General features: G+C 35.5%; 1 protein-coding gene across 1 annotated transcript in view; it reads right to left on the bottom strand.

Annotated features, from left to right (window-relative positions):
• LOC125156186 (uncharacterized) overlaps positions 1 to 22,940 on the bottom strand; it is a 100,864-nt gene extending 77,924 nt beyond the window's left edge. The window contains 1 exon segment of the mRNA XM_047841963.1: positions 22,888 to 22,940. Within this exon segment, the coding sequence (XP_047697919.1) occupies positions 22,888 to 22,940 (53 nt within the window).
• Between the last annotated feature and the right edge of the window lie 257 nt (positions 22,941 to 23,197).

Below are 23,197 nucleotides of genomic sequence, written 5' to 3'. Positions count from 1 at the left end.
ATTGCAGCCTGTGTGTTGATGAATTTTTCCTAGGAGTGTAGAAGATGGTAGGTGGGGAAGGGTCAGACATGTCTCTGTGCTCCCCAAATTTTCTCTGTCAACTATCAACCTCTTGTATTAGAAATAACTTCCCTTGTTAGAAAGGGTTTTGAGACGGTAAATGTTTTCTATTAAAATGTAAGTATTTTCAGGAGTACCTGAGTGGCTCAGTTGGTTAAGCTTCTGGTTCTTGATCTCAGGGTCATGAGTTCAAGCCCTGCATTGGGCTCTGTGCTGGGTGTGAAGCCTACTTAAAAAAAAGTATTTTCAAAGTCTGTAAAATATAGGGTATTATGTAGTTTCCTTAGTATAGCTGATTTTCAACAGAACAGACTGGGGACTGTATCTATGGATGTGTACGTGCATGTGTGTGTCTACTGAGGATACAAAAGACACCTTGGACAAGAAATAGTACTGGTATATGACAAGGAAAAGAACATAAAAGACAAATTTCATCTACTTAAGTTATCCCCTGGCTGGGGAAAGTCTTACTTTTCCACCATCCTTTGCTAATATATTTAGTAAATGCCCAGGTCCTTAGCTACCTCTGTGAGTTTTACAAGCCTGTCAATATCCCATGTGCAGGGGATGGAGCCTCGAAATTTTGCCCATATAGTTTTTCTTTCCCTCAGAGTTTTCCTCTGAGCTATGTAGTGGGGTAGGTTTTTGGTGAAAATCTGTGCTCATTTGTTAAATAGAAACTACTTTTATAGTTTAAATAAATAAATGGTATTTTGAGCCAATTGCAGAGTACCTCTGGCTTCCTCATAACAGATACTTTAGGACAAGTAGGTCATTTATATTCCCTTAAATCAGAGTACAAAGTTATTGAGCAATTCTAGTTCAAACCTTGTAGTCACAAAATGTGGAAAGAGATATCCTGCATTCTGTCATCATCTGCTTATTCTCTTACACAGACACCAAAAACTCTTTCACTGAAGTCGAAAGAAGAATAATACTCAAACAAAGTCTGTGTTTAAAGTCTGTGTCTTGTTTTTATTTTTCCCAGGCATAAAGTAGGTAACTGTTCGATGTTCTCATGATAAATATTAAAAATCTAAAAGATGTTTTATTTACTAAAGGTCATAAAATTCCAACTTTTCTTTTGGTAGAGAGATTTATGATGAAAAGTTTGGAAACTTCTGTTCTATATTAATTTTCCTGATTTGAGACTGCAGAGAACAGCATTTAGATGGAAAAAGTTGCCAAGAGGACCATAAGTAAAGGCATTTATGCGTTCTTTCTTATAATTTCATTTATTAGTTTTCAACATCTAACTTTGAAAAGCTGCCTGAGGCTACGCAGCATGTACAACAGGGATCACAGCTGTGCTGCCCCCACCCTCTCCCTGCAGATGGGAATAGAGTGTGCCTAGCAGTACCGGCACAGGCCCGCATTTCTCTGTCCACCCTTGGTACTTCTCAGGATAGGGGCTTTTCTCCATCAGCTTCATCCTGCTCCACTTGACTCCTTTTCCCTCCAGTTTTGTAGAAATATAATTCACATTTAACACTGAGTAAGTTTAAGGTGTGCAGTGTGATGATTTGATACATGCATGTACTGAAAATTGATTACCACAAATAAAGTTAGTTAACAAATCCATCACCTCACATAATTACATTGTGTGTGCATGTGTGTGTGTGTGTGTGTGTGTGTGTGTGTGTGTGTGTGTGTGTGTATGTTGAGAACATTTAAGATCTCTCTTAGCAACTTTCAATTGTACAATATTGTTAATTAGAGTCACCATGCTGTGCATTAAATCCCTGGAACTGGGGCACCTGGGTGGCTTAGTTGTTGAGTGTCTGACTTTGGTTCAGGTCACGATCTCACGGCTCGTGGGTTCGAGCCCTGCATCAAGTCTGTGCTGACAGCTCAGAGCCTGGAGCCTGCTTTGGATTCTGTGTCTCCTCTCTCTGCCCATCCCTCACTCATGCTGTGTCTCTCTCTGTCTTTCAAAAGTATATGAATGTTTAAAATTTTTTTAAATTAATAAATCCCAGAACGTATTCTTCTTATAACTAGACATTTGTACCTTTTGACGAATATCTCATCTCCTCCACCCCTAGCCTCTGGCAACCACTATTCCATTCCTTGAGTTACCGTAAGTGAAATTCCACATATAAGTGAGTCATACAGTATTTGTCTTTCTCTGTCTGACTTATTTCACTTAGCATAATGCCCTTAAGCTTCATGTATGTTGTCACAAATGGCAGGATTTCCTTCTTTTTATGACTGAATAATGTTCATATATATGATACATGTATATATCTCTCATCTTCTTCATTCATTCATCCATTAATGAACACTATTAATTATAGAAACTCTGTCAATTCCTACAAGTGACTAAGGTAACAACACACAAAATCTGGGTGCTGTTACAATGGAGAAAATTTCCCAATGGTAGCAGTAGATCCTGGCTCTAGATAGGCTACACCCCACAGGCAGAAAGGCTGGCCGTATTTTGGGAGTAGCTGGTTTGAATATGAGTCAAACAAATCAAATAATTGGTTGATATGTCACTAAGACAAAGTCTATCATCTATTTTAGGCATCTTACTATAGATATGAAGTGAGAATAAATGGAAAAGAAGGCATCTAAAGCAAAAGGTTATCATGAAACCAGTTCTTTTTATTCTATAGAAGGGAGAATATACAATCTCACCTCAGAACCTGAAATCAAACAATGACATGTAACAGCTTGCGTAGGATATAATTGTAGCAGGAAAAATACAAGCAGAAAGAACAGGAGAAAAAAGTGCCATTTTGTATGGGAATAACTAGCTTGGAATATCTCAATGGCCTCCTAAAAACAAGCTTGGGTTTCAATATAGTATAATAATTAATATTCAGTCTTAAGAAAATAAAACTGTACCTTTGCTTTCTTTTAGAAAGTGCTGGAAAGGCAACTATATTTGACAAATTTTCATAAATAATGAAATTTAGCACACTTAAATGTTTTATCTACTAATTAAAAAAATCTTTCCTACAGAATATCATTTTCTGATGAAATAGGGGGAAAAGAAGGTGCTAGGGGGTGAAGAAGTATGGGGTAAGTATAAAATTTCCTCTCCTCCTTTTTTACCTGAAAATATTTTTCCAAGCCTAAAGAAGTAGTAAAATTCTGCATCTGAGATTGAATGAAAGTTTTAATAGACACATCTTATATATATGCAATTTGATTTCCACAGTTATTTCAATGTGCTGACTGGGCTGCTTGCTTTAAACGGAGACTCCTCTAAACAAAGTTCTTGAAGAAACTAACAATGTGTGAACCAACTTGTTTGTTCTGTGTGTAACTTGGCTGCAACAGTAGACTAAATTGCTCTTTTAACCCCATTGTTTGTACCCCTTGTAGTATCTGGAATCATTCCTGAAACTAGAGAAGGGGGCTCAGGAAGCTGAAAGAGACAAAATATCTAACTATTGTTTCTTTGCAGAATTACAAAGGTCAGGTAGCAGGTTCATTTCTGATGGTTTTAAAGAGAAAAGCTAAGGGGTTCCTGGGTGGCTCAGTCACTTCAGCGTCAGACTTCATTCAGTTTAGGTCATGATTTTGTGGTCCATGGGTTCAAGCCCCACATGGGGCTCTGTGCTGGCTGACAGCTCAGAACCTGGAGCCTGCTTCAGATTCTGTGTCTCCCTCTTTCTCTTTGCCCCTCCTCCTCTCACTATCTCTGAAAAATGAATAAACGTTAAAAAACTTTTTTAAAAGGATGAACTATGGCGTCTAGTCCACTTTGGAATTCATATCCCTGTTCTTGTGTGTTTTCAATGCTAGTCCACCTTGAATGGATCACGAGAGATGATTTCTCAGCATTAGCCAGTGGTTTTCTAATTCTGATCTTAGTTTGTCCTAGTGATGTAACATTGATGAGGGATTTTGAAATTGTTAAATTCTGCAAAAGGTCTTGATTTTGTAATGATACCAAACTGTGGAAAATAAAAGGAGGATTGGTGAAGTTTTGATAAATTATAATAGTCCTAATTGATTTTCATAAGAAAAAATAGGGAATGGATTATTTAGGAATCTGAATGAATACTGTATATCTCACCTATTCCTATTAAAACTACAGGTTAGTTGAGATAAAAAATTTTAGGTATAAATTTTGGTAATAAAATTCGTTATGACTCTTTGCTTAATCATGAATTTAAGTGGTGACTGGTTCACCAGTTTGCAGTCAATAAGGTTGGCCAATGGGATAATTCACTTTGTAGTCTGGGACATCCAGCCCTATCTTCATTCTCTTGTTTGTGCTCTATCTCATGTATTTTAGTAGTAATAGTAGTAGTAGTAGTGGACAGTTATTATTAGATAGAATCAAGTTGTTTCTATAATTTTTTATAGTCAAACATATACTAAGTAATACAGATTTTGAAAGCACTCGTGTTTAGGATGGGGAGACCAAAAGTGAATTCAGTGTTTATAATACTAGTAGCTGCCCTTCGAGGAGCCTGTGGTTTATTTGGGAAGAAGTGACATATGCAATAATCTGAGGTATTGAATAAATAAGTAAGTCTAAGGGCAGAGGTTCCTGAGAGTGAGTTGAGTATGGAGGAAGCAAGCTAAAATAACCCATTTCATATCCTGGCATTATAATGATTTGTAGGTCTCCTCACACCTTTTCCTGACAGCATAGACAAAGCAAACAAGACTAGAGAATATGCTACAATGGCCAAAATAGATTTAATGTCATTTTAGCTGATTATTTTTAGGCTTTGAGTATATGACAATTCAAATCTACCTAAATAATAGGTTTACTTTAACACTGAAAATTCAAAAAAGAAACTGCTGCAAAAGTATACACAATAGTAACAACTAGTTTTTGGAAGAATAGAATTTTTTTTTTGCCATATACTAGTATTACATAACCTAACCCAGACCTAGGAACAGCCTTTACTCTGACTGGTTATCAGACTTTGTTGTCTTCTAGCTAAGACTGAAACCTTTTTTTAAAAATTACTTTTGTAGATTTTATCACCAAAGACCTCAGAGCAACCTGAGTGCCAGAGTTCTGGACTTGGACAGGTAAGGCAGAATTATGATTAGAATTCTTGGTCAGGGAAGAAGGCTCCTGATTTAAGAATAGTTTTCTTCCTCTTGAAAGCTCAGGAGAACACATTTAATCCATCTGCATTTATGAAAAATTTAGTACAGAGAATTTCAAACATCTACATAAGTAGGAAGAAACAAATGGAAACCCTCACCATTAATCTCATCAAATATCAATTGCTGGCTGTTTTCTCTATGCCGCCCCTTACTACCACCATCATAATTCCCAGCAATTTTGAAGCAAATTCTAGATTTTCTTTTCTCAGTAAAAATTTTAATATATCTATTTCTAAAATGTAATAACTGCCCCTTTCAAACCCAAGTATAAAGTCATCATTACATACCCCCCAATTAACAATAATTCCTTAATATTAACAAATAACCGGTCAGTTCACATTTCCTTGATTGTCCTATAAATATATATGTTTTTTAATTTTAATGACCATTATTTCTTTTATTAATGATCCAGACACAATTTTTCTTTCTTTTTTCTTTAATTATTTTATTTTTTACAATTTATTTTAAGTTATAAGTTTAAGAGAACTTCATTTGTTCATATTTTCTTGAATTTATTTGTCTGGCATTGAATCAAAAGCATTCATCCTGCATGGTTCTCAACTGTCTGCATTGTGTCCATTGTATACCATTCATGCCTATACATTTATCATGTTCTTTGACCCATGTGTTTACTGTCAATTGGTAGATAGATCTAGAGCATTGAAAAAATTCAGGTTTGATTTTTTGGTAGGTCTACTTCATAGGTGATGTTCATTAATTCCAAAATGAGTTATAAAGTGTCTGCTTGTCTTATTGTGATGTTGCAACCATCAATTATTAATGCCTAGACCCATTAATTTATTATGGGTACCAAGTGGTGATGTTCTGCTAATTATGTTATTATTTTTTAATTAATATATTTATTTTTGGGGGGGAGACGGGGAGAGAGAGAGAGAGAGTGAGAGGGAACAAGCAGGGGAGAAATGGAGAGAGCGAGAGAGAGAGGGAGAGGGAGAGAGAGAGAGAGAACAAGCAGGGGAGAAATGGAGAGAGGGAGAGAGAGAGGGAGAGGGAGAACCACAAGCAGGGCCTGCATATTCAGTGAGGAGCCTGATTCGGGGCTCTATCTCTTGAACCAGGAAATCATGACCTGAAAGGAAACCAAGACTTGGACCCCTCACTGACTGAGTCAATCAGGTGCCCCTTTACTAATTATATTATTATTATTCATTTTTAGCTGTAATATTCATTTCATCAACTATTTGGTTGCCCTGAGTCACAGTTTAATTTGAAAAGGCAGAATAAATGTTTCTTTTATTTTATTTACCAATTTTGCCAAAAAAAAAAGAAAAAAAAAAGACTCCAGAGGATATTTCAAAGATGATCAGTTAGGTATTTTATTTCCTTGTTGTTGTTTTCAATGATGCTATTGTAATTATCAGTGCACAGATTGTGCCCGACCATATTCAGATTGACTCCTGAGTCATTTTGACACATCCCAGTAGTCTTTGATAGTCTTCCCTACTCTCTGGTATGACAAGATGTAATAGGAACAACTTGTTCTCCTGTGCTGGTTCTGAAATAAGCCATTTCTCCAAGGAGACGTTATCCATTGTATTTATTCAAAGTTGTGTTCCTTCTAGTTTAATCTTCATTCAAGAAATGATTTTTTAAACATTTTATTGAATTCTTTCACTTTTTCAGATCTTCCTATTCTCCAAACGCTTCATTTCATCTTGTAATTGTCTTTTTATGTTTTTTTTTAAATAAATAGTTTCTATCACTTTTTAAATTTCTTTTACTTTTTAAAAAACACTAGGCAACACATTTTATTTTGTGGGTCTTTCTGTCAGCCTCTCAGGGTCTGCTGAGACTTTCTTATCTTTATTTTCCTTTTTATTTCCTACTAACTTTCTGTGGGATTTTACTGGAATATTTTTCTTTTCCTCATTTTAAAATGAAATAAATTTCCATTTTAGGAGAGAAGTATAGGTCAGAATATATTTTCTAGCTTCACAATTCCAGTGCTCACTGTCTTCTGTTATTTTCATGACATGATTCAAAAAAATTCTAAAATTTTCCTCCTCAGCCCTCCAACTTTGATTTTTCAGGTTCTCTTCTTTTCTGCCCTGTTGAGCCTGGGGATTTGTTCTAGAAGGGTGGTTGGTTTGATGTGTGTCAAGGTTTCACAGGCTCCAGAACACATCTGTAGCCTCAGAATATCTCAACGTTCTTGCACACATTTGCAAATTGGAGGCTGCAAGGTCTACTGCTAGTTTCTGCTGCTGTTCTCTGTGAGTTTGTGATGGCAATCATAGGAATCTCTGGCTCTTCTAAATATAAAATCAGCTTTCTCTTCCTTCAACTTCTTTCTTCTTTTAGATACCATATGTGGGTCTTTTTGCTCCTGTGGATTTGTTCCTACCTGGTTGTAAGTTGCAGTTCATGTGGGCACCATATCATAGATGTTGTCTGTGAGTTTTTGGGCTTGCTTTACCAGATGCTTTTTCTTTTCTTGTTAGTGTGTGTCTTTAGGGAAGGGGTAGGATATTCAGAGATAAAAACCTTCTCTGTAGCTGCTGTCATTTCCCCAGAGACCTCTGCCATTCGTTTTTAAAACAAAATTATAGGAGTCATTATCCTGATCATAATTATATTGTATCTGTATCCTTTTCCAGGCTTCATGTTCCACATAGACCCCCCCTCCCCCCACCGTAGTATACTGAGTGATTGGATAATGTTGAAGTTTGGGGCCCTCTTTCTGTACCGCCCTCCTCCTAAACATGGCAGTCTTAAACTCTACGCTGTTTTCTTCACTGTTAAGGAATTTAGAAAATAAAGAGAAGCACAGGTTTACTGGCTGAAAGTGGATTAATGTATTATTTTTCTTAGGTAAAATGTTATAAGACTCTCTAGGCTGAAATTTCCTTGAATCATATTGCAAAGATGAGTGCCCACTTAAAGCACACTAAGACCTGAATCCAAGGAGTAAAACATTTTTAGAGCCTTCAAACCCTTGCAAACTTAGTGCAATTCTGCATTACTTCTTAAGGTAACTGAAAAAAATAATTTTGTGATAAAGTAAAAGTTGATTTTATGAAATAATATTATTTTTAAAGGGTATAGGTATATCTACACACACACATGCTCAGTGGGTCTTTGAACAACATAGGTTTGAACTGTGGAGGTCCACTTTTACATTGATTTTTTTCAATATGGTACAATACTATAAATATATTTTCTCTTATGATTTTCTTAACATTTTCTTTTCTCTAGCTTACTTTATTGTAAGAAGACAGTATATTTTATATATATAAATATAAATATATATATAAAAAATATATATATAAAACATAAAAAATATATGTTGACTCTTTATGCTATTGGTAAGACATCTGCTCAATACTAGACTATTATTGGTTAAGTTTTTTGGAGTCAAAAGTTATAAATGGATTTTAAACTGTGCAGGGGGTTGACATTCCTAATCTCACATTGTTCAAGAGTCAGCTGTATATATCATTACATATATGTATCTGGGGGTGGGGAGAGGAAAAGTGTTAAGGCTCTATCAGTTGTTATCTCTTTTTCTAGAATATGGAAACATTTGAAGAGAAATGTAGTATAAAATAAGATGATAATCTAATAGTGAATATAGTTGTAGCTATTGCTATGCAATGAACCAATCCTAAAATGCTTATGGTTTAAACAGCAATCATTTCATCTCCTCACAATTATGGATCAGCAATGTGGGCTGGATCCCTTGGTTGGATCTATGTTGCTTTCATCTGAGGTCACTCATAAAGTTGACATCATCTGGTTACTTGGCTGAGATGGTTGCTTTCACATGTCTGATCACTGGTGCTGGCTGTTGGCTTGGGCAAGTGTCTCCATTACGCTGGCCAGCCTTTTTCACATGGCAGGTTTCCATAAGGAGAATCTTGATGCACAAGTACTTTCCAGCTCTTGATATGCTACTGGTCAAAAGCAAGTCACATGAGCAAGCCCAGGTCAGTGTGGGAAGGAACTACACAGGGTAAGGAAATAGTGAGACATAATGCATTGGGACCAATAGTCTAACAACCTACTACAATAATTATATAAAGGAAACCATTCTGAAGGCAGATGATAAAAAAAAAATACATGTAAGTGGGAGAGTGGTGTAGGTGGGAGTAAGAGGCAATAATCAAAGCTTGCCAAAGCCTGAAGAAGCTTCTGGTATGTTTGTAAAATCCACTGAGATTAAAGTAGTTCTATAACTATTTTCTGACACCAGAATAAAGGTCACAATAGCACATCAGGGAGGCCCATCACTCTTTTTTCTCTTCAATTTTCATGCTCTTTGACTCTGCTAATTTTTAGAATAAATTATGACTTACTCTTCATAAATTTGTTACCTTATTTTTCTCATTTTTAGAATAAATTATGACTTACTCTTCATAAATTTGTTACCTTATTTTTCTCAAAGAAATATTGATCTCACCTTTATCTGCTATCCCACAGAAATGCAATAGAAAACAATTTCCTATGTAAAATATTTCACAAAGTGTAATATTATGTACCCAGTACAATTAACAGGTATTAAGAATCACATTTCATCATAGCTTAAATAATATCATTCCTCCCCTAAAACTTAAGGTAAGATTCTCACTGATTCCTAATGGGTTATTTTCTTCAATAACAAGAGCTGACTTAGGCCATTTCTTCCTAGTGCATAGAGGTCCATGTTTGACTTCTCTTTGATCCTCATTCACATTATCTTTGGTGAACCTGATGATCACACCCCCTGGCTCAGGCCACCAGTATTGCTCCTGATGAAAGCTAACAGTGTTGGCCACATTAAGTCTTACACAGCAAATTGCTGACTTCTGGGGTTTCCTATCAGCTTTACCAGATATTCCACAGCAATTTTTGGACAAGGAAGGCTATAAGCAGAAAGGTAAACAAGTGTTAAAGCGTTTTAGCATCTAACTGAAATTTTTTATTCACCATAATCTTATGGAATAAGTATAAAAGTTACTTATAGCTTAGGTAGTGAGAACTTGGGAAAATTTTGGAAGCATCTATATTCATCAGTTATTTCATGAGTTAGATATTCCCTGGTAACTCAGGATCCTTTTTACCTGGAACAGGGAGCTCTTTCTGTGTTGAAGTGGTTTTACCTTTTTCCAAGGCATTTTTAGTTTTCTCTATTAGAAATTATCAAACTTACACATATTAAGCCATTTAGTCAAGGAAGAGTTAGAGGAGTCATGAGAAAATACTGTTTTGTAAAGCACAAAAGACAGCGATAATATTCCCTAATTGCATTTGCCTCTCACCACCACCTCCTTTGTGAAATGCATCAGCATCTGACTGGTCTCTGTGCCCCACTAATTGGACAGAGCTGCACTGGCATTCTTAGAAAGCACTAATGGTCACTTAGGAAACTGTAGGTAGAGCTTGTGTAGCCAAAGTGCTCAGGAAAGAAACAAATAGCCTTAATAAAATATGCTTACTGTTTTTCTTAGTTAACATTTATTCTCTGTAAGAGATTGGTATCTGGTTTGACAGGGAGTAGTCTAACTCCGTATTTGCCCAAATAATAAAATCAAGGTTAACATATCTCAGCTTTTCATCCTACTGGAATTAATGTATACAATTTAAAGTTATTTTTTTAATTGCTACCGGTTAGAATGCCTGAAGCCTATTAAATGAGCTAGTTAAGGTACAGTGTTAATAGGGATATTTTTCTCTTTTTCTACCACAGGACGGTAAAGTGTGCCCCATTTTCCACAATAGAGTCAAATGAAAAAGTGTAAATCTGTCACCACTAAGCCATGAGACAGGTACAAATGTTTCTCTCCAGAGTTAACATTGATGAGAATCTGTGTGGAAAAGAATCTCCTCTTTTTGTAGAAATATAATAAGATAGAAGTTGTATTCTCAATTCCACTACTAGGAGAATAATTTCATAGTCAATACCAATGTTTTTATTGATCTTTTAATAACATATGCAGTGTTTACATTAAAAGAAGGTTAAAAAAAAAAGTAGGAGGCTTTCAATGCCATCTATCAAGGAGCATTTTCTAATGGCAGGATTCAGTCCCAACTTTAATACATGAAGTTAATACATGCTTATGAGATCAGAGAATCAGCTACAACAAACACTATCATAAGATGTTAAGTTTTTACATGTGCCCCTGCAGGAATGGGGGAGGGACAGAGAATCCCAAGCAGGCTCTGCATGGTCAGCACAAAGCCCATTGCCAGGTGACCTCCAGATCGTGACTTGAGCAGAAATCAAGACTGGGTGGCTTAACTGACTGAGCCACCCAGGCCCCACTCCCTGGCACCTTTCTTTCTGATTGCCACTTCTTTTTTTCAGAAAACTTTCATGCACTTAGAGTAATTAATAGCATCATCCTTGGCTTCTTGATAATTTCATAATGATGTGGCTTGAGGAAGGAGCTCATCCTCTTTGGGGAAAGTTCAGTCTAAGAAATAAAACATCATTAACACTAGATCTGCATCTGATGGTGGTATGATGCAGATTAGTATCCGCTTTGTCTTTTGACTCTCCAGGCTACATGGGAAGAATGGTATGGTGTGGTTTAGGAGAGCGGTAGCTCAAGAAGATTCCATTTTGTCGCTGTGTTACTCAGGGATTTCATTTGAGCACAATCTTGTATTTTGTTCTGTAAAATTATCATGGCCATTCTTTTGCTAATTAGTAAACAATTAAATGCTATCCTTCATTTATATTCCCCTTCTGATCAGGAGCCTCCTCTCCATTCTCAACCTTGATCTGAGTTCCAGTGAAGCAGCGTGGAGTAGCTAGATTTCTGATTTCTGAAGTGCAATGCGGGTTCCAACTCTGTCTTCATCACTTATCATTTAGCCTCTCTGATATATTCATTCTAGAACTGGCAATGATGGTCAGTTTGATTCCTGTTTTTCCAGCAACCTTTGCACTTGAACAGTGTATCACAGCATCTTATGTAGAATGGCATGGATGGAAAAGAAGAGCAAAATAAATCTTTTAGGAAGGTCTAAAATGCAAATCACATGGAGGTAACTGCTTGAGATAAAACTAACCCCACTTAGGGCACCTGGGTAGCTCAGTTGGTTGAACATCCGGCTTTGGCTCAGGTCATGATCTCATAGCTCGTGGGTTCATAGCCCCAGGATCTCATAGCCCCAGGTCGGGCTCTGTGCCGACAGCTCAGAGCCTGGAGCCTGCTTCGGATTCTGTGTCTCCCTCCCTCTCTGCTCCTCCCCCACTCATGCTCTGTCTCTCTCTCCCTCAAAAATAAATAAACATTAAAAAATTAAAAAAAAAACTAGCCCCACCTGAATATTGTCAGTAAAGACAGGGAAGCAAACAAATATATTGTTCACTAAATGTATTATTTTCTGGAAGTGTAGAATTTACAAGAAAGCCTCATTGCAAATGAAATGCATTTGTTTTACTAAAAGATGTTTAAAAGTAGTATTGAATACTTACTTTTTAAGACTTCTGTGTTTCCAGAGTACTATCTACAGTCAGTTTTATGACATTACATAGAGGAGGAGACTGAGTCTCAAAGATCATAAGGGATGGATTCCAGAGCCTTTGCAGGGCCCATTACACTCCATGACCTCCCTTTGCTTGTGCTGTTTATCCAGCTAGGTGCTTGGAATACCAGAATGAATAAATCTCTCTTTCAAAAGGCTTTTAACATACATTAGGTAATAAACAACACCTACAAGTAGAACAGAGTACTTTATTTAAAGCATAAACAGAGCAAATGTTCATCTAGTATCATTTAAATCATCTTTAAATTACCTTTTAAATCAACATGCTTATACTTTGGTGTATTTTCTTATTTTTTCCTAGTTCTCTTTACATGTGCCTCTTTTCTTTTTTCTTTTCCCATCTGAAATGTTTATGGTCTCAAAAGTAATTACTGCTTGAAGAAAGTTTTCATGGATACTAAATGCTACCTAATGGAAGCCATAAGCATAGAGTCTGCTAGCATTTAGAGTGGTATAATACATATGCCAGCTTGAATCAAGTGGGAGAAAAGGTTAATCATTCTTTTAAATTGGTAGTGTTGCTGGAGGTGGATTAATATGCTTTTTGAATCCCTTATGTGCTGTAAAGCTCCTTGATCACAGTCACTATGCCCATGTTTTAGGTTTTGAATTAAAGGTGTCTCCTGTGATCAGCCGGGCCAACTCCCTTAATCTCTCTGGCCATATTAGGTGATAGTTTTCTCGTTTCAATACATGATCTATGTTATAAGGAGTGTTGACTATACCAAACTCTAAAGTGGGAACCCAGAAAATGAAAGAGTCTTTCTATTGATGCTTAATCATAATTCTTTTCATTGTGAATATAGTCCTTTCCCTATGTAATTCGGGAACATTATGAAAAGTAGAATGTTCTCTTGTGCCTTTGGAACCTGGAGTGCTCTCGACCTGTCAGCTCACTGGCAGAGCAGGCTTTGTCCAGACACCAAAGAACAAAATGTGAAATTGGCACCAGCCAGCCTCTCTGTTGCACAGGATATTCCTGTTTAAATTTGACGACCAGAACATTTTACAATTTGAAATTATTGTCATCTGGTTTTCTTTAGTTTCTTTGGGAATGAAAGCTTTGAGAAGCTTGTTAAAAAATCTGGACTTCTGATGGTGAGGCTTAACTAGATCCATCGAGTCATCAATCAACAAACATTGACCAAAGCTTACCACTCCCCCAGGTGCTGTCCAAAGGACCCAGACACATCTCAGATAGTGGCCCTGCCCCTTCACTTCTATTAATAGTATTTTTTCTAAATGTAATCAGAGCTCAGGTAAAGACAAGGCATTGATTTGAGTCTGCAGTAAACAAAGCTGCCTAGGCTGATCCCTTCAGTTCTCAGAATTACTTTGTCCCAAGTATAATTTTCCCAGTGCCACGAAACCAAGTTCTGTCATCTATCTATCCACTTGACATTTGATCATGATAGACCTTGCCTCTTTGACCTCTAGTGAGGAAACTAGCATAAGACACTGGAATATGCCTGGTTCTATAGGTTAAGTGCAGATAATGATATGAATACAATTGAAGATGAAGCCCAAAGTGGAAAAGGCAGCTGTAAATAGATTAAGTAAAAAAGAGGGTATTTGAAAAATAAAGTAGTAAAGATTGAACCTGATGCAATAGCAATGAAGAGCTTCTGGAAGTTTTCCAAGAGGTGAGGGGTTGATTTTTTTTTAAGAACATTCCCAGCAATTTTATACCAGAAAAAATTATAAGGGTAGTGACTGTATACATGAGATCCAGTGAAAACACTAACTTTAGGCCACTTTAGGCCACTACAGCATATGCTGTAGAAATTAAATTAGAAAAGAAAGGATAATCTGAAGTCATTTTAAATGAAAGATTCACAAAATATTGGAGCTGGAAGGTATCTTTATTGGATTAGCCAACATTTTTGAGCAGCTACTATGTGGCAAGCACTGTTTTTATGGTCCAGAAGCAAAAGACAAAATAAAGACCAGAAGAATCAAAAGACAATATGAGGGATACATAAACAACTCATTACAAATCTAATGGAGATACGCTATTAAATAAATCATAAGAATGTAACTTTGCAAAAATAGAATTGGAACCAAATAACCCTACTTGAGGATATGGAAGAAGGTATCAACAATGAAAAAATCCTTGAATTGGGCTTTGAATGTTGGGAATTACCCAAGTGGAGAAAAGGTCAAGGACATAAGGCAGAAGGAACATCCTGGATGTGAGAACAAGCACAGCATGTTTAAGGGATTGCAAAGGAGATTTTTTTTTTAATTAGAGTGTAGAGTGCAAGTTGTTAAAGGGTCAAAAATAAAGTGCAAAAGGTAGGTTGGAATAAAAGTATAAAGTGGTCTAGCATTTCCTGTGAAGAAAGATAGGTGTTTTCCTACAAAATGGGTTACTTTTGTGTAAGGCTTAACAAACACTAAATCAGAGTTGTACTAAACATATGGCTTACTGGTGAAAATTTCTGTATTTTGTTTTCCAGGTTAGACACTGTTACAATTCTTTAACGTTTCTTTTTCCTAAGTAAGTCCATCTGGTGAGAATGTGTGATCCATTTTATTTTGGAAAGTTTTGCCTTAACTTTTTTCTACTTAAAACACAAATTCTAATCATGAAGTTTGTATCCTTGAAGTACCTGTTCATATTCTTTCTTTGACATAATGGGGCTAATCAAGATGTCTTCTCTAATTTTGAGAACCAGAATGATTGGTTCTCAAAATGTTGGTCATTTCAATAGATGGACCAATTTTAGACTCATTGCGTAAGAATCATCTGAATAACTTGTTAAATTTAATCCTCATAGATTCTGATTCAGCAGGAATGAGGAGATATCCAGGAATATGTATATTAAATGGGATACTCCAGTATCTACATCTAGTATGCAGCTAGATGTAGGAACCATAGTTTATGTTCTGCCAGGAACATGGAGGTATCATGGATACCATAAATGGAGATTAGGAAAAGATGCCTGGTAATTCAGATCCTATATGTGCCTAACTTTTGGAATTTCAAAAAAGTTTGGAGTTCGAGTTGAAGTTTTTTTTTTTCATTCACTCATTCAATGAATCACTTATTCACCTACCTATTTAACAACTATTTCTTGAAGTCTAATATGTTCCAGATATGGTACTAAATTGTGGTGGCACAAAAATGAATAAGACATTATTCCTGCCATTAGAGGTAATATCAGATATAAGTGATGGGCAAGAAGAGAATAATAATCGAGTATGTTAAATGCTACATAGAGAGAGAAGCAGTAGGAATTTGTAGTAAACATAAAAACATATCTTCTTTTTCTCTCAAAGACTGAATTGTTACCTACATGCTATTGCCAAATGTATATCTTCATTCAAAGTTTTCTTTTTCTTCTGCACTCTAGATCCAAGCATAAAATTGCCTACTGAATATCGCCTGTTGGATTTCCCCATGAATCTCAAAGACAACCTAAAAAATAAATTAGAATTATCATATTTAGCCTGAAACCAGTTATTTCCCCCTGTGTGTCCTATTTTAGTAAATGGCATCATTTGGACTCCAATTGACCAAACAAAAACATGAGAGTCATTCTTCACCCTTCTCCCCTCCCCTAAACTCCTCCTGAAACAATCCCCAAGACCTGTCATAATTATGCCATATATATATTTGTCCACTCTTCTCTGTGTCCATTGTCATACCCTTCACATTTTTTTCCTCAGATGTAACAGCTCCATTCACTTTCTCCCTGACTCCAGTACCATTTCTCTATTATTCATTCTCTTCATTACAACTTAAATTTCACTCAACTGCCTAAACCCTTTGAAATTTTTTCTTTAATTTTGGGAAAAAGGCCTCAAGCACTGTGATCCCATCTACTCCACCCTCATCCAGTGCCTCTATCTCTACCATTTCCTTCTCCCATACATTTTCAACAATACTCTATAGTCTTGAGTTTTTAAATGACCTCTCTTACCCCTGAGCTTTCTCCAGGCTATGTCATCAATTTGGATGATTTTTTAACCATTTAATCATTGGCTAATGCATCTTCATCATTTAAGTTTCAAAATAAACATTGAATCTCTGTCTTTTCATGACTTTCATTTGAGGTTAAATTCTCTTTCTGTATATTCTCTTAAAACCTGGCTGTCGATTATCCATGAGATTTATATTTTGTAGTTTATTTTTCCTACTACATTGTAAACTCCTTATGAACAATGTCTTTATCAGTGTTATAGGTACTCAATAAATATGTATTTTGTTAAAAGATAAAAGAACTATCACTTGGGTGATAATTAGAATAAACTCAACATTTTAGGAAACTTTATAGACTTATAGTATACTTGGAGGCTTAATCAGATCATCACATTTTCAATCATATTTTATTCCAGGGAGTGTGCATTTTTTCTTTTTTTTAAAGAAATCTTTCCTCAGAAGAAAGGATTCTCTTCTCTTTGAACATTTTTTCTTTACTAGAGGGTTTGGTGCCCGAGGGCTGACCCACCTAAGGTCCCCATTGTTAACATCTGTATTATATCTACTGGGTTGGGGTCTCTTTTCATACTTAACAGGAATGTCATACTGCTTTTATGTAGTTTCTTCTTTCTCTTCTCCATCTTAAGATCATCCTGCTCTGCTCCTTTGCTTTTTCCCGAAGTCTCCTTTCACCACTTAATGTGGCCTGGTAAGTCTACGCAGTGGTGCTGAAGGAATAGTAAAAAAAAATAGAAGTTTGCGTGGGGGATATGTCCTTTAGAGAATTTCTCTTTCCGAGTAAATACTTTTTTTTTTTCCTTTGGAAAGTATTCCTCCTTCCCCTCTTTAGATCTTAAAAAATATTCCATGAGGCCTGTCATTTAAACTTGCTCCTGGGACAGATTATAAACTATAAAAGATCTAGGAAGAAAATTTGAAATACAAGGAAATGTGTAGAAAGACACAAAGCAAGTGGCAGGAAAACTCCAAGGGTTTGTATGCTCAGTAAAACACTCCACAGATTGACTCTTTTTAGTATGTCTTTTGATCTGAAAAGTCAAATTATATCTCTCACCTAATAACACATTTTGAAAAGAAACTGCAGTGCTTACTGGTTTGGGCTAAGATGGAAAGAGACACAGGAGTGGGCCCTACCACAATTTCATCGTGATTTTAATTGTGGATGAAATGCAACAGAAGGTTGAGACAAAGCGAATGCCAGTACTCCGTGAATACTAAGAAGGCACAATATCTGTGAAAATTCTTTGCAAGCTACAAATAATATTTTTATTTAAGGAAAATTTAAAAGTAATGTACATTTTTCATTGTTTTTCACCTTTGCTATCTTTGGTAACTTTTAAAAGTGAAAAAGACAATTGAATTTGAACAGAACAGGAAGTATATGTACATATTTTCAACAACAAGACAAAACTTAGACATCTAAAAACAATTGTTCAAGTGTCCTTTTGACTCTGGCCCAAGTTGAAATACACAGAAATTTGTGGCCTGGTATATTGATATATTTGGAAACTGAAAGACTTGAGTTTAAGTTTTGGTTTATCTACCACAAGTGTCATATTCTTGATTTCTTCATCTGAAAAATGAGAATAATTATAATATAAAACTCATGTAAAAATTACAAAAAATGATATAAAGTACCTGCAGTAAAGAATCTAGTATGGCTAATAAACAATTGATTTTTTAATATTTTTGAGGGCCATTATTATCTGGGAGCTGGGATAGAGTGAGATATTAAGATCAGAAATTCAATTCAGAATTATTGAACAGCATTCTATTACATGCTTTGAAAAAAATGCTTTTCTAAGTAGAGGCAAGCATGCATTTGTTAGAATATTTTAATTTTCTCTGGAAGAACTGAAAAAAAAAACCTTCCACAGAAGAGTAGCAAAATCTCATTTTTAATTTGCTTTTTAATTATTTATTTTATCATTAATAATTTCTTACTGTTCAAGATTTGTTTAAGGAGTTTGAGATGTATTTATAGTTGAATAAAAGGTCAAAGGCAGGAGGAATAAAACTAAAAATATGAGACATATTATGGTATACTACAATGAGTATTTATTTTGATATTTTGAGGACTTTTAAGACAAGACGCCACTACTTTAAAATTAATTATAAACATATAAATATATATGATAAATAATTGGTTTGTGTGAAATATGGAAAATATGTGCAATTTTGAAGAAATAATATTGTCAGCTGTGAGGTTAGAATTTACCCCAAGTATATTACTCAGCTAGGAAATCCATTCACAAGCGAAAGGAAGAAATCCCAATGAGTTAAATAAAGTACTTTAAACATTTATGAGAAAAAAATAAAACTACCAAGTGAGACAAACTGTTCCAAACATTAGAGTAGCTAGCTATATTGGAGACATATAAATGGTCCACAGATTAAGTATATTTCTCAGAATAACACAAAATGAATCCATTTCAATGACAAAACAAAATAAACAACCAAGATTATATGAATTTTAAACATACCAAGGAAAGGCAGTATAATACATACATATAAAGTAATTTGTAACTGAAAGTGGCATGATATTTGTGAAGATGAAACTATGCAGATATAGAAAAAGGATACCATAAATGTTTGGTATGTGACTAAATTATGCAAATAAGGTTTATGGCATTTTCTATTTGTTTTAAAATCATGAGGTAGAATATAAAACAACTGAGATGCAATCTGTTCTATAGTTGTTCTACTTGAAAAGAAATTAGTGTGTGCTGGGTATTGCACAGAATTGGGGCCCCTGAAAATTAGCTTCTGTTCTTAACTAGCTATGCCTTCCAAAAGACAAAGCAAGGCCAAAGGAGATTTTACACTTAATGTAAGAGTATGGCTCAAAGTCTCAGGAAAGAATGCCAGTGAATAGAACTAGACTTGTATATGGACCTCCGGTGCCTAGAGGCTTTTGGTATAAAAGGCCTAAAAAAAAATCCAGCCAAAAGGTCCACTCTGTCTACTTCTACTCCAAGGCCAAAACTTAATATTGAATACTACTCTTTTCAAGTTGAGGAACATGTTCCTAGAAATGAGAAAAGCACACTGAAAGAACAACGTGTGTTTATGTATGTGTGTGTGTATGTGTGTGTGTGCACACATATATGTACATGTGGGTAGGGAAAAAGAGAGTAGGAAAAAGAGAGGTCAGAGGGAGAGAGAGAAGGGAGGAGGAGAAGATGAAAGAGGGAGAAAGAGATGCATCAATATTTTCCCACAAAGAATTCCAGGATTCTTTACCTCTCTACCTTTCTAGGATTTGGGAATTGCAAAAGACAGCCATATTAAGACGTTGGCTGCATGGTTTAACTAGATGTTCTTGCCTGGATCAAACATAGCAGTTCTTCCTTTTCAGAGTGAAGCAAGAAAGGAATAGGAGAGAAAACTGAGCTCCTTCAAGAGATCAACAGGTAAATGTTCATTTGTCATTTCTGTGCATAAATGTGAAAAACCAAAAGTTTTATAATTTCCATTTGCCACTCTATTATAGCAAATTTGCACACAAGTTTTTATTCGTAGGTTTTGGTGATGGACTAAATGTTTGTATCTGCCTCCCCCATTTGTATGTTGAAATCTAATACCCAAATGTATTTGGAAGTGGGGCCTTTGTGAGCTAATTAGGCCATAGAGATGGAGCCCTCATGAATAGGATTAGTGCCCTTATAAGAGGCCAGAGAGCTACCTAGGTCTCTTTCTGCCATGAAAGGACACAGAAAGAAGTTGGCAGTCTACAACCCAGTAGAGGGCTCTCATCAAGAACCCTGCCATTCTGACACCATGATCTTGGACTTCTAGTTCCAGAACAGTGAGAAATAAATTTCTGTTGTTTAGAAACCACCGAGTCTATGGCACTTTGGTATAGCAGTCCAAACTGACTAAGTTCCTTTTCAAGACTTGATATCCAAAATTTAAAAAATATACAGTTTTCCTTATTTGTGGAAATAGAATATATTGATGAAAATAGAAATTCTTGGAGGTTTTATTAAACAAATATTTATTGCATGTTTACAATGTGTCAGAGACTATTTTAGGCTTGGCATGATATTGAGAGATAATTCTCCATAGGTTTCTTCTGTTTCTGGATATCTTACAAGCAGAGGTAATAACATATTTTGTTCTAGACTGTCTTTTCAAAAATGTTTATATAGCAAAAAGCCTTCAAAGATAGATAGTGCGTGCCTCCATCCAGAACAAAGGAAAGTTTTGTTAATCTTAAAGATAACGATTCCCTCCAGGGCAAAGGGCAGGTTTGCTTGTAGCCCATTATTAAAGATTTAATTTTTTAATCTAGATGTGCCTCATCTGTAATACAAAACTCATTATCTCCTGGGGCCACACTGCATCGTTCCTGTGGAATTTGAGAGGCAATGGGAATTGATGTGTACATGAGTTTATGCTTCTTCTTGTGCAGTGATTAATAGAGTCGAATGTCTGAGCCAGGAACCTTGTGTCTTCTGCCAACCTCCATGAAGTACATTAAATGGCAGATAGGGTAAAATCTTAGATCCTTTATAATTCTTCATAGATGGAAGAGTAAACAAGACAGTGCACCTTTTCCTGTAGCTTAAATCCTAATTGGAAGTTGACAGCTCTAATTGGAATTGATTAGTGACAATGAACAAATGATCAGTAATTTCACTTCTGATGAGATCTTGCCAAACATTTAACTGATAACTGCTATAAAAAAAAAAGACAATGAAGAACATGCAGGGACAGCTTGACTTCTGGAACAGCAGAGTTAAGGGCCTCCAAATATCTGCTTCTCTACAGAAATAGACAGCACTGACAAAAACTGTCAAAATCAATATTTTTAGAATTCTAGAAATTAACGCCAATTTTGCAATAATCCAGGAAATTATAATCAAAGAAAAATGGTTGAATCTTAACAAGAACAGCAAGGTTAGTGGGGCTTTAACTTGCTCTAATCTCATTCCCATTTTTCCTTAACCCTGTGGTTGTTTTGAAAACCAAAGGCTTCACAACGGACTATAGCACAACTACTATTTAAATGCAAAGAGAAAGAAGAATGAAAAAGAACAGAATATCCAAGAACTGTGAGACAATTATAAAAGGTATAAAATATATGTGATGGGAATACCAAATGGCAAAGAAAGAAAGAAATGGAAGGGATGTTTCAAGCAATAATGACTGAGAATTTCTCAACATTAATGATAGACACCAAACCACAGATCAAGGAAACTCAGAACAGCAAGAGTAAATACAGAAAAATTTACACCTAGGAATATCATATTCACACTGCATAAAATTAAGGACAAGGAAAATCTTAAAAGACCCAACAGAGGAAACACCTAATCTGTGGAAGGATTAATGTAGGAACCACATTGGACGTTATTTCCGAAACCATGCAAACAAGAACAGAGTAGAATAGAATATTGAGTGTTGAAAGAAAAAAACACCAACCTAAAATTCTGTATCCAGAAAAATTATCCTATAAAAGTAAAGGGAAAATAATAACTTTCTGAGACAAAAATGTGGGGAATTTGTGGCCAATGGATCTGCCTTGCAAGAAATGTTAAAAGAACTTTTAAAGAAATTTCTTTTAAAGAAAGAAAGAAAATGATAAATGTCTGAAACTTGTATCTGTATAAACAAAGGAAGAGAGAGAAGGAATAAGGTCATGTTATTAGCCTGAAATAAGCCACAATGTAAATATTTACATCAACAAAAATGGCAAATATTAAAATCAGAGCCACAGAGCTACAATTCCTACCCCAAAATGGTTTGTTAAACATTTACTGGTGCCTCATATAATACAAGGCTTATTTTTTCTTAGGATGATTGTCTTTCAGGACAAAACATGTATGAGGCAGTAATTTTACTTTTAAGTCTGATTTTATCAGTCATGTTAGTGGGAATTCTCCAAATTATAGCAATAGGTGGTAATGGGTTGCCATATTTATAATTTAGCAATTAATTTCAGTCCTTTTTCCTTAGTCTGAGTTTTAGTATGTTTCTGTTTTGTTGCTCTTCTTCTCCTTCCTCTCTCGTTCTTACTCCTCTTCCTCTTCCTCCTCCCCTGCCTCCTCCTTCTCCTTCTCCTTATTTCTTCCAGACAGAGTAGTATATGGAGATACTATATATGGTATGTTCAGCTATACTCGTTTTTAAAACAGAATTTTTGTCTATATCTTTTAAAGCATTTGTTTTTATAAAAAATGTATTCACATTATACAAACATCAGAATTATAAAAATATAGTAAATAGATTTGTTTTTTGCTCCCAATATCCACCCAATTAGTTTCTGTCCTCTCCCTCCATGAGGTAACTCTTGTGGTTACTTGCTGGAGTCCAGCTCCAGCAGGTCCAGGGGTTCCCGAAGGATGGACGGCATCGATGAAAATAAAACAAAACTAAAATAAAAAACTGAAGTAAAAAAAATAAATAAAAATGGACACAGACAACATCAGTGCGTTGATCTGGCCAATTTATTGTAGCAAATGTGACATTATATATGCTAGTGATTTCCTTGTAACATACATCATCTATGTTTTTCTAATGTTTCCTAATTTAAAAAATATTCCTATGTGTAATCAACCTTTAAGAAATAACATGACGATTTTCTCGTAATGTTCCCGCATACCCTTTGAT

Source organism: Prionailurus viverrinus, chromosome F2 (genome assembly GCF_022837055.1).
Source record: "Prionailurus viverrinus isolate Anna chromosome F2, UM_Priviv_1.0, whole genome shotgun sequence".
Classification (NCBI taxonomy): Eukaryota; Metazoa; Chordata; class Mammalia; order Carnivora; family Felidae; genus Prionailurus; species Prionailurus viverrinus.
The sequence above is the reverse complement of the archived record's forward strand: the minus strand, read 5'-3'. Positions and strand labels throughout refer to the sequence as shown.